The sequence below is a fragment of the Vombatus ursinus genome, unplaced genomic scaffold (assembly GCF_900497805.2).
Source record: "Vombatus ursinus unplaced genomic scaffold, bare-nosed wombat genome assembly UNPS02014847.1, whole genome shotgun sequence".
Taxonomy (NCBI): Eukaryota; Metazoa; Chordata; class Mammalia; order Diprotodontia; family Vombatidae; genus Vombatus; species Vombatus ursinus.
In genome coordinates, this window is record NW_020954625.1 from 4,442,249 (window position 1) to 4,452,092 (window position 9,844).

At 49.7% G+C, this 9,844-nt stretch overlaps 1 protein-coding gene across 12 annotated transcripts in view; it reads left to right on the forward strand.

Annotated features, from left to right (window-relative positions):
* The window catches only part of LRRC20 (leucine rich repeat containing 20), a 103,434-nt gene extending 97,108 nt beyond the window's left edge, over positions 1 to 6,326 (forward strand). For 9 of the 12 annotated variants that reach the window (XM_027840707.1, XM_027840697.1, XM_027840703.1 and 6 more), the window contains 2 exons: positions 2,391 to 2,467; positions 6,062 to 6,326. In XM_027840707.1, the coding sequence (XP_027696508.1) occupies positions 2,391 to 2,467; positions 6,062 to 6,277 (293 nt within the window). In that variant the 3' untranslated portion in view covers positions 6,278 to 6,326. Of the gene's footprint in view, positions 1 to 2,390; positions 2,611 to 3,622; positions 3,716 to 6,061 lie in introns of those variants that run through there. The other 3 variants (XM_027840706.1, XM_027840708.1, XM_027840705.1) reach the window with 3 other exon arrangements.
* The last annotated feature ends 3,518 nt before the right edge of the window (positions 6,327 to 9,844 follow it).

Here is a 9,844-nt window from a genome sequence, read left to right on the forward strand (position 1 = left end):
ACCTGGAGTAAAGATCCCTAACCTGTCCGCCTGCGCTTCTGGCAGTGAGGGGCCCCTCCAGCCGTCAGCTGGGAGTCAGGGCCGCTTCCCTCGGTAGCCCCAACTGACAGGTGGGGAGAAGGTTTGGAACAGACCGGGATCAGCTCTCTGCACTGGGTGGAGAAAGCCCAGGCTCTTGCAGAACCTCTCATTTTCTCTCTTGTTCCAAACCAAATAACAATGAGAATCATTTTTCCTTTGGCTCATCTGCCCCCACCTCCCCTCAGCCCCTGCAGGGTTGGCTTATTCTAAATGGCCCCACCATCCCTCAGACACATTAATTACTTGATATGGAACACCTACTCCTCCCCCTCCCCCTAGCACAAATAGCAGTGATAATTGTGGTAATCATAGATTGTTAGAACTGAAAAAGACCCCAGAAATCCTGGGGTCTGGGCCCTGTAGGTAGGCATCGGGGATGCCTGGGAGTCTGGTGGGACCGTGGGGAGATCACGTCTCTTCTCCAGCACTCAGTTTCTCTGTCTGTAAAAGGAAAGGGTTTAGGTAAGACGCTTTCTAGAATGGCTTCTACCTTGAACATTTGGTGTTCCCAAGGCCCCTTTTAGTGTAGGAGGGCAAGGATGACCTCATTTTTGTCTTTACATCCACCCCTCACCCCAGCTGAACTCAGGGGAGCCAGTGACAGATATTTAATAACCTGTTTGTGAGTGGAATTAGGGGCAGTGTGGGACAGTGGTGTCAGAGAACCCCATTCAAATGCCTCCTTCAGTGCTACCATCCTTTGGGGCCTGGAGTAAGAAGAAACTTCACTTTCGTGGGCCTTGGTTTCCTCATCTATAAAATGAAGGAGTTAGGCTAGATGACTTCTAACATTTCTTCTAGCCATAGAGCCAGGGTCCCGTGAGTTAAGCCATCTTTTACTCAGGCCTTTTCCTTCCAGGCTATGCTTGAAGGTCCCCCCCCCCCCAACTTGGACATTCTCTTTTCTGTGTCCCTTCCCCTGTTCTCTGACGTTCTTGTGTTCTCTACATCCTCTTGAGACACATTGTGTTATTTGTCAGTTACTGGATAGAGGGCACCACTGGGGGCAGTGCCCGGGTGAGCAAGCTGGGCTTGGTTGTTGCTTTACCACCAATAAATAGAGAGAGCAAAAAAGACAAAGGAGGCCTAGGACAGCCCTCCGTCAGCCCAGGAGGTGTCTCACAAAGCTCTTCTTTGGCTCTCCGGGTTCCTGCGTCTATTATTTCTGTCAGAGTTTCCTGACCAGTTTGTGCCCCTGTGTGCATCAGAGCTGCTGAGAGCTTGTCCACTCTTTGGGAGGGAAGCAGTTATTGAGTCTGAACCATCTGGCTCTGAGAGATGAAGCAGGGAGCCAGCTGGGGTTAGGGGGGAGTGGAGGAGGGCTGGCGGGACCTGAGCAGGAGAGCTGTAATTAAGTGTCCTTGGCAGATGAATCTAGATTAGGTGTTTAGGGTGCTAATGGATGTCCCTGCCACTTGGGCCCAATTTCTATTTCTCTGTGACTTGGCAGAGAGGGCCAGGAGCAATTGTTCCCAGCTCTGCCTCCCTAAGACCTGGGTTCAGATCCTATGCTGTGCTCTTCAACTACCTATGACCTTAGTCTGGGGGTTCTTAACCTTTTTTATGTCAGAGATCCCAGTGGCAGTCTGGTGAAGCTCATGGACCCCTTCCAAGAATTATGTTTTTAAATTAATAAAATAAAATCCATAGCATTACAAAGCAAACCAATTACACTGAAATAGTTACCAATTACAAAAAAAAGTGTCTAGACCCCAGGTAAAGAACCTTAGACAAATCACTTAGTCTCTCCAGGCCACAGTTTCCTGATTTGTAAAGTGAAGGGGATGGACTTGAGCTCTAAGTACCATTTAATTTTTTTCCTCTTAGAAAAGGTGTTGACGCCTCTTGTTTTCACATCACCTTCATTTTAAAACATATCCCTCCCCTCCTTCCTATCCAATGAGACATCCTTTATAACAGGATAAAAAAGAAAAGAAAGGAAACCAACTCAGTGAAACTAATTTAGAGTGGAAGAGACCTTAGAGGTCATTTAGTTCCACCTCCTCATTTTACAGATGAGGAAACTGAGGCCCAGAGAGGTTTAGTGACTTGCTCAAGGTCACGCAGAGAGTGAATGGCGAAGCTGAGATTTGAGCCCAGGTCCAGAGGCAGCCATCATTCCATTGTAACCAAGTCCGATAGTGTGTGCAGTGTCCCCACCCTGGGAGGTTCGTTGTCTCGTGTTCTAAGATTCCTTTCAGCTCTAAAACCCATCGTGCCCGTGTTGCTGGATGGTTGGGACCCTGGCAGTGGTTGGATATCGGAGTTCAGAGGATCTCAGGGTAACATGTCTCCTCTCTCCCCGACAGATGTCCCTGTGGAGAAGTTGGATGCTATGCCATCCCTGAAATGTGTGAACCTCCGGCTCAACCCTCTGAATGCAGAGGTGCGCGTGATTGCCAAGCCACTCATCAAGTTCGACCTCCTGGTGTCCTCGGAAGAAGCCCAGAGTGATTCGGCACAGTAGTGGGCTCAGGCTTGGCTTGGCTGGACTGAGGATGCCAGGCGCCTGCCTCCCCTGCAGCCTCTGTGAGGGGCAGGGTGGGCTGTGGAGTCATTGCGGGAGGGGAGGCTGTGTGTAGGGGGGGGAGGGGTGGGACTGCAGCATTTACAAGATGAGTGTATTAGCGTTGTAGCTGGACCCCCAGAAGCAGGGGTGGAGGAGATGGTGCCTAGGCCGGCTTCTGAGTCTGGTGCCACCAGGGAGGGGCTGGCTCTTTGTGTCAGCCCCGCTCTCTCATGACCTCTAGCCTCATCCAGCAAAAGGGAGAATCAGCTGTTGTCAGCTTCTCCTGCCCAGCATATTGTAGGGAGCAGCTGGTGACTCCAAACCTGTGAATGGTCCTCTTGGAAGAGTCAGGGGGTGTAGTGGGAAGTGTCCGGGGGCCCTAGTTCGAATCCTCCCTCCAGCACTTCTAGCTGTGGGCCTGTGGCTGTTCCCCTGGGGCTGAAATAGTCTCCATGGGTTCCAGGCCCTGTCCCCCTCATTTAGAATGAGGGGATTTCGCTTGCCCTGCCTACCTCACTGGGCTCTTGTGAGGAACGTGCTTTGGAATCCTTTCTGCACTTCCAGAATTGGAGCCGTTAAGCCACCTTTCTCACTCTGCTGCTGGGTCTCAGTTGTATTTATTCCTCTCCTGGCCTTTCTCTAGTCTTTCTTGCTGTTCTGGGCTCATGGTGGACTCCTTCCTGCCAAAGTTCAGACACCCAGGCTAGTATGGAAGGGAAAAAAGGTGATGGGACTCCAGGCAGATCTAGTTCAACCTCTCATTTTACAGAGGAGGAAACTGAGGCCCAGACAGGGTAGTGACCGACCCATGGTCACATGGGGAGTGAGCGGCTGGGCCGTGTTCTGGGATCCTAGGCTGGGGAGCTAAAAGGTGACTCAGAACCTCAAGGAAACTGAGGCCCAGAGAGCGCACACAGATGGCGAAGCCAGGATTTGAACCAAGGACCTCCAACTCCAGAGCCACAGGAAGAAGCCCTAGGCCCCAAGAGCTGCATCTGCGCATGCCTCAGCTGCTCCCTTTTGCTTCTGCAGGTGGTGCAGGAGCAGGCCGAGGTCGAGACAGTGGTCGTCCCTGGTATCCTCCAGCCCTCAGGTTTCAGGGCTAGGAAGTGACAGCGCTGCCAGGTCAGCTGCCTCCCTGCCCCGGGACGAAGCGACGCTGGGGTCCTGGCCACCCCCGAGCCTGGCCACGGGCCCTGGGCACGTCACTGGCCCCTTCGTGGGGTTGTTGTGTACCTCAGATGAGGTCATTAGTAAGCGTCTCTTAAGTGCTTCCTGCATGCCAGCCTCTGTACATCACAGTCCCTGGCCTCGAGGACTTAACATGAGCTCTGGGGAGATAAGTACACAGAGAAGTGTATTCAAAATATATACCAAGTAGGGGCAGCTAGAGCACCAGCCCAGGAGTCAGAAGGACCTGAGTTCAAATCCGGCCTCAGACACTTGACACTTACCAGCTCACACAGATCCTGGGCAAGTCGCTTAACCCCATTGCCTAGCCCCCCCCCCCCCCAATTATACAAAGTAAATACAAGGTACTGGGAGGGGGCACAAGCAGCTGGAGGAGGGGTCAGAGAAGGCCTCATTTAGGAGGGGCATTTGAGCTGAGGAATTCTGAGAAGCTGAGGTGACCAGGGAAAACCTTCCAGGCATGGGGCACAGCCACTGCAAAGGCATGGCAGTAGGAAAAGGCATAAGTAATAAGTAGAGTGCTTCACCAACCCTGAAGCACTATATAAGGTTAGGGATTAGTCACAGCATCATCTCCACCACGATTAGATATGCTCCCACATCATTTACAGCTGCTCAGATGTGCATCCTTCCTGAGGCCGAATGTGGGCACCGAGTCAGGGTGACTAGTAACACCCCTCTGATGTGCCCCTCTCACTTCCTGGGGCAGGGTGGGAGGAGGAAGAGCCCGGGCTGCTCGGTGAATGCTTCTGGTGTGGAGAGCCTGCAGACCCCTCGAGCCCTAGCTCTAGCATGGTGACCAAGGACAAGTCACTAGCTTCTCAGAACCTCAGTATCCCCATCTGTAAAATGGAGGTCAACAAACGTACCACCTTTGAGCTTTGAAAACCTTCAAGATCTCTAGAAAGAGAAGCTCTTCAGCCCTTCAGAGCCCCCGTGGATCCAAATCCCCATGAGGCGGGGAAGGGCAGTGCTCCAGAACCCCCAACTCTTACCCTTCTTCCATCTGCTTTTCAAGTGAGTTTAGAAGTGAGGCATCCCTGAGAATTGACCTAGCATGGCCCCCAGGGGTAGTGTTAGCCCCTGTGGCTCCAGACCCCCTGGGAGGGTCACTCGAGGATCCTGGCTGTTGGTGACCATTGGCTTGGGGGCGTATCCTGGGCTCCCATGAGGAGAAGAGTGTCATGGAGTATCAGCACACACTCTCTCTGACACACTCCCACCCCACGCTCTGCATCAGCTTGTGCATTCACTTTCCCAGGCACTCATTATAGACCTACAGAAATGTGCCAGTCATCTATAATAGAGACTCTGATTGGGCTGTGGTCCTGCTGGAGACCCAAGACACAGCCCCAGCTCTCTGCAGTCCCGATCCCATGGCACATTTTTTAGGGCCTGCCAACACATTCTTTCTCTCTCTCTCCCTCCCTCCCTGCCACTATTATCCTTTGCCTTTATCCCTGAACCGCTAGACCAAAACCACAGTTCACTTGTTCCTGGGACAGTTAGAACATATATTCCCTGAGGACGGGCACTGGGTTTTGTTTTCTCTATTCTTGGTGCTTAGCACAGCATCTGGCACATAGTAAGCCCTTAATAAGTACGTACTGATTGGACTGCCTTCCAATTTCTGCCTGCATACCTTTTAATACGCCTGCCAGCCCGCCTCCTTCTACTCGGGGCCACAGCTCTTCCTCCTCCCTCCATCACCAAGGTCTAAAGTGAGGCAGAAGAGGCAGCAGATTTGGAGTCAGCAGACCCAGGTCCGAAGCCCAGCTCTGCCACTTACCTCCCATCTCTGTGACCTTGAGGGCACGCCTTGGGCTTCAGTCTACTCATCCGTAACCTGAGGGTATTGAACTTGATGCCCTCCAAGCTCTACAAATACTGTCTTCCTAACTAGCCAGGCTAACCTGAACCAAGAACACTTGTTTCTAGAGAAGTAAGTCAAGGGAACAAGCCAGGAAGAAAAGTCTGGTTCCTAGGTGAGGCCCGTAAGTGAGGGGAGCAGGGGCAGCCGGAAGGACTGTGGGGTAGGAGTGCGACAGAGGAGGGGCACCTGGGCGAGGGGTCGGTCAGTCTGGGCCAGGGCCAGATGGCTGTGCATTTCTTGGTTCAATTTCTACCCTACCTATGCTTAGAGCATAAGATTGAAAGCAAAAGGAGCTTTCAGTTTAGAGAGAGGAACTGAGGAGAGGTGACTTAGCCAAAACCACAGGGATTATTAGCTGCAGGGCAAAGTTTGAGCTGAAGTCACCATATCTACGGTTCTTTTCACAGCATCTCCAACCTTGGGTTCCAGGTAGGATATGGCATGCCCAGTTCCGTGCACAGGCTTTCTGCAGCATACCCCTGTCTAGGCACAAGGACGTGATCTTTTGTCTCCACACTCAGGAAGTTTTACCTGTGCAAAGAGAAATTCCTTCCTTGCTCACTTCTGAAAACTTGGCCAGAGAAGCCTTTGGTTTAAAAACAGATAAAAAAATTGTGATCTGAAATGTGCTTGATTAGTTTTGGGTTTGAAATAAAGGACATGTTGATTTCACCAGTGCAGTGACTGGTTTGGGGGGGGTGGTATTTTGGCCTTTCCGAAGTCTATGTAAGTCCATTAGACTCTGAGCTCCTTGAGAGCAGAGAGTGTCTTTGACCTTTTTGTATCCCCAGCGCTTACTGTAGGGTCATCACATAGTAGGCATTTAATGTTTATTGGCGGACTGACCATCCCCACCTGGCACAGACTACCTGCAAGCCCAGGACCCAGGAATCTCACCTGAAAAAGAATACATGCCCTGCTGTTTTTGTTCAGAGAGGAAGAGATTGGCCCCAGGGACTGGGAATGATTTGGGCTCAGAAGACAACCCCCTCGCAAAGTAGCATCCCTGGGGGCAGCTAGGTGGTGTAGTGGATAGAGCACCAGCCCTGGATTCAGGAGGACCTGAGTTCAAATTCAGCCTCAGACACATAACACTTACTAGCTGTATGACCCTGGGCAGGTCACTTAACCCCATTACCTAGACCAAAAAAAAAAAAGTAGCATTCTTATCAATGCCTGAAATTCCACCATTTGGGGAATTGAGCCCTTTGGGTTAAGCATTGTCCTCTCTCTGCAGTTCTTAAAATGCAAATAACTCTTAAAACATTAAGGTATCAAATTTATAAGAATACAAGTCATTCCCCAATTGATAAGTGGTCAAAGGATAAGAACAGGCAATTCTCAGATAAAGAAATTAAAGCCATCTATAGTCATGAAAAAATGCTCTAAATCACTATTGATTAGACAAATACAAATCAAAACAACTCTGAGGTACCACACCACACCTATCAGATTGGCCAGCATGACAAAATAGGAAAATGATAAACACTGGAGAAGATGTGGGGAAATTGGAACACTAATGCATTGTTGGTAAAGTTGTGAAATGATCCAACCATTTTGGAGAGTAATTTGGAACTATGCCCAAAGGGCTATAAAAATGTGCATACCCTTTGACCCAACAATAGCACTTCTAGGGCTGTATCCCAAAGAGATCATACAAATGGGAAAAGCACCCACATGTACAAAAATATTTATGGCAGCTTTTTGTGATGGCAAAGAATTGGAAATTGAGAGGATGCCCATCGATTGGGGAATGGCTGAACAAGTTGTGGTATATGAATGTAATGGAATACTATTGTGCTATAAGAAATGATGAGCAGGCAGATTTTAGAAAAACTTGGAAAGACCTGTATGGACTGATGCTGAATGAAGTGAGCAAAACCAGGAGAACATTGTACACAGTAACAGCCACATTGTGCGATGACTACTATTGATAGACTTAGCCCTTCTCAGCAATGCAAGGATTTAAGACATCTCCAAAGGCCTCCTGATGGAAAATGCTATCCATGTCCAAAGTAAGAGCTATGGAGTTTGAATGCAGATCGAAGGATATTATTTGCTATTTTTTTCCTTTGTTGTATTTTGTTTCCTCTTTCTGGTGGTTCCTCCTATTGGTTCTAATTCTTACTTACAACATCACTAATGCGAAAGTATGTTTAATAGGAATGTATATGTATAGCCTATATCAGATTGTGCGCCATCTAGGGGTGGGAGGTGGGGAGGGAGGGGGAGAAAAATTTAAAACTCAAAAGCTTATGGAAGTGATTGTTGATAAATCAAAATAAATTAATAAAGTAAAAAAAATTAAGGTAAAACATTAAATCCCTAAAATCATAGTTTGAAATTGTTTTAAATCAGAAAGGCAATGTCTTCTAGAGAAAGAATAATGACTTGGGATTCCAGAAGCCGTGGTTCAAGCTTGGCTGTGTGAGTTTGGTCAATACTTTGACCTCCCTCTGCCTCAGTTTCCTAATCTGTAATGAGGGGAATAGGCTTAAGAACCCAACTTAAGAGCCCAAGAACTCTGGGCTTGGTACATGGGAAAGCCAGATTAACAGCTATTGAAATTCTATAGCTTAGTCTTGTTCTATGCCAGGACAATAAGGCACCTTGACAGCACTGAGCCCTGATAGGGGAGTGGTTGGCTTCCTTGCCCAGGATGTCCTCACTCCAGAGCAGACTCTCTCCTGCCCTCCCCATTCTCTGTCCCACATGGCTAGTAACCACCCCCTGAGAGCTGTTACAAGGCCCTGCCAAAGGTTGCTGGCTTCAGGTCGCCAACTTCCCTCTTTATGGCAAAGCCTGGCTCCCTGGACTGATTCATAGGACAGGGCATTTCCCCAAATCCTCTGTGGCTGAGTGTTTCTGGCTCAGCCTCTTCACCAGATTTTTCTTGCCCTGGACAATTCCAGAAAATCTTCCATGAACAGTTTAAATGATGAGATCCTGTTTGTGGGACCTCCAATCATGGGTTTAGAGCCAAGAAGGATCACAGAGGCCCTGGATGAAGAGACTGAGACCCAGGGATGATCAGTGACTCGCCCAGGGTCACTCATCTGTAAGAGACAGTTAGGATTTGAACTTGGGTCGTCTGATAACAAAGCCAGTATCCTTTCTACTCTATTGTACTGCCTTACCATATTGCCAATGGCCTGTCCCTGTAAAGCCCATTGTGCCTTTTTTTCATGTTTTCAGTGACTTGGCTTTCATGCCTTCGCCGTCCTCAGGTGCTTCCTTGGAGTATGGAAGGGACCTTGGGTCCTTAAAAGCTGTGCAGGGGTGGGGTGGGGGGCAGTTGTCAAGCAATGGTTGGTCCAACCAAGCCGCCAAGGCTGTGAGTACAGACCTGATAGGGAGAGAAGGGAGGGCAGAGAAGAAAAAAGGAAAGGAGGGATGGAGGGAGAGAAAGAGGAAGGAAGGAAGGAAAGGCCAGAGAGAAGAAGAAGTAAGAGTTTATTAAGCACTTCCTACATCCCAAGTCCTCTGCTGAAGCTAAAAACAGAAAAGCAGACAATCCCTGCGGTCCTGGGGCTCCATTCTCACAGGGGGAAGTGCCACGTACAGGAGAGTGAGGCAGCGGCAAGGACGATGGAAAGGCCCTAGTGGTCCTTAGGGGACAGTTGTGAAGCTCAGGAAGGCATCTTTTGTGTCACTTCCCAAGGTAACAAATCCGTAACCATTCTAATGCTGAGCCATTTGACAGTGCCAACGATTTGGGTGGCAAGAACTTTCTGAGTGGTCAGTAGCAGTGGCTGCTGAGGAGGTGGCAGCACCTGCAGAGGCAGCGACCAGGTGACATTTCCACTAGGGCTGCTCCCCTGGATGATGCCTTCAGAGGCTGGGATGGAAGCAGGGCCCGTACCCCAAGTCCCAGAACTGGTTCCTCCCAGCCAGCTGCAGCTAACCCCTCCTTGCTGGCAACCTCATGGGAAAATCAGGAAAGTAACAAGGAGGAAGGCCCCTCTGAAACTGTTTCCCCTTTGCTCTCGGACAGTCTTTGGAGATTGGCTCTACTCCTGAGGAAAGGGCAGGGAATCTCTCTCCAGGCTGCTGTACTTCTCAGCTGAGTTGAAGATGCAGCCACTGGTAGTGTGACTGGGGATGATTGAACCATCCAGCGGCCCAGGCCCCAATGTAAGACTGTGATTTGTACAGCAGGTCCTGATCTGCCTTATAGGCCACTAGCTCCA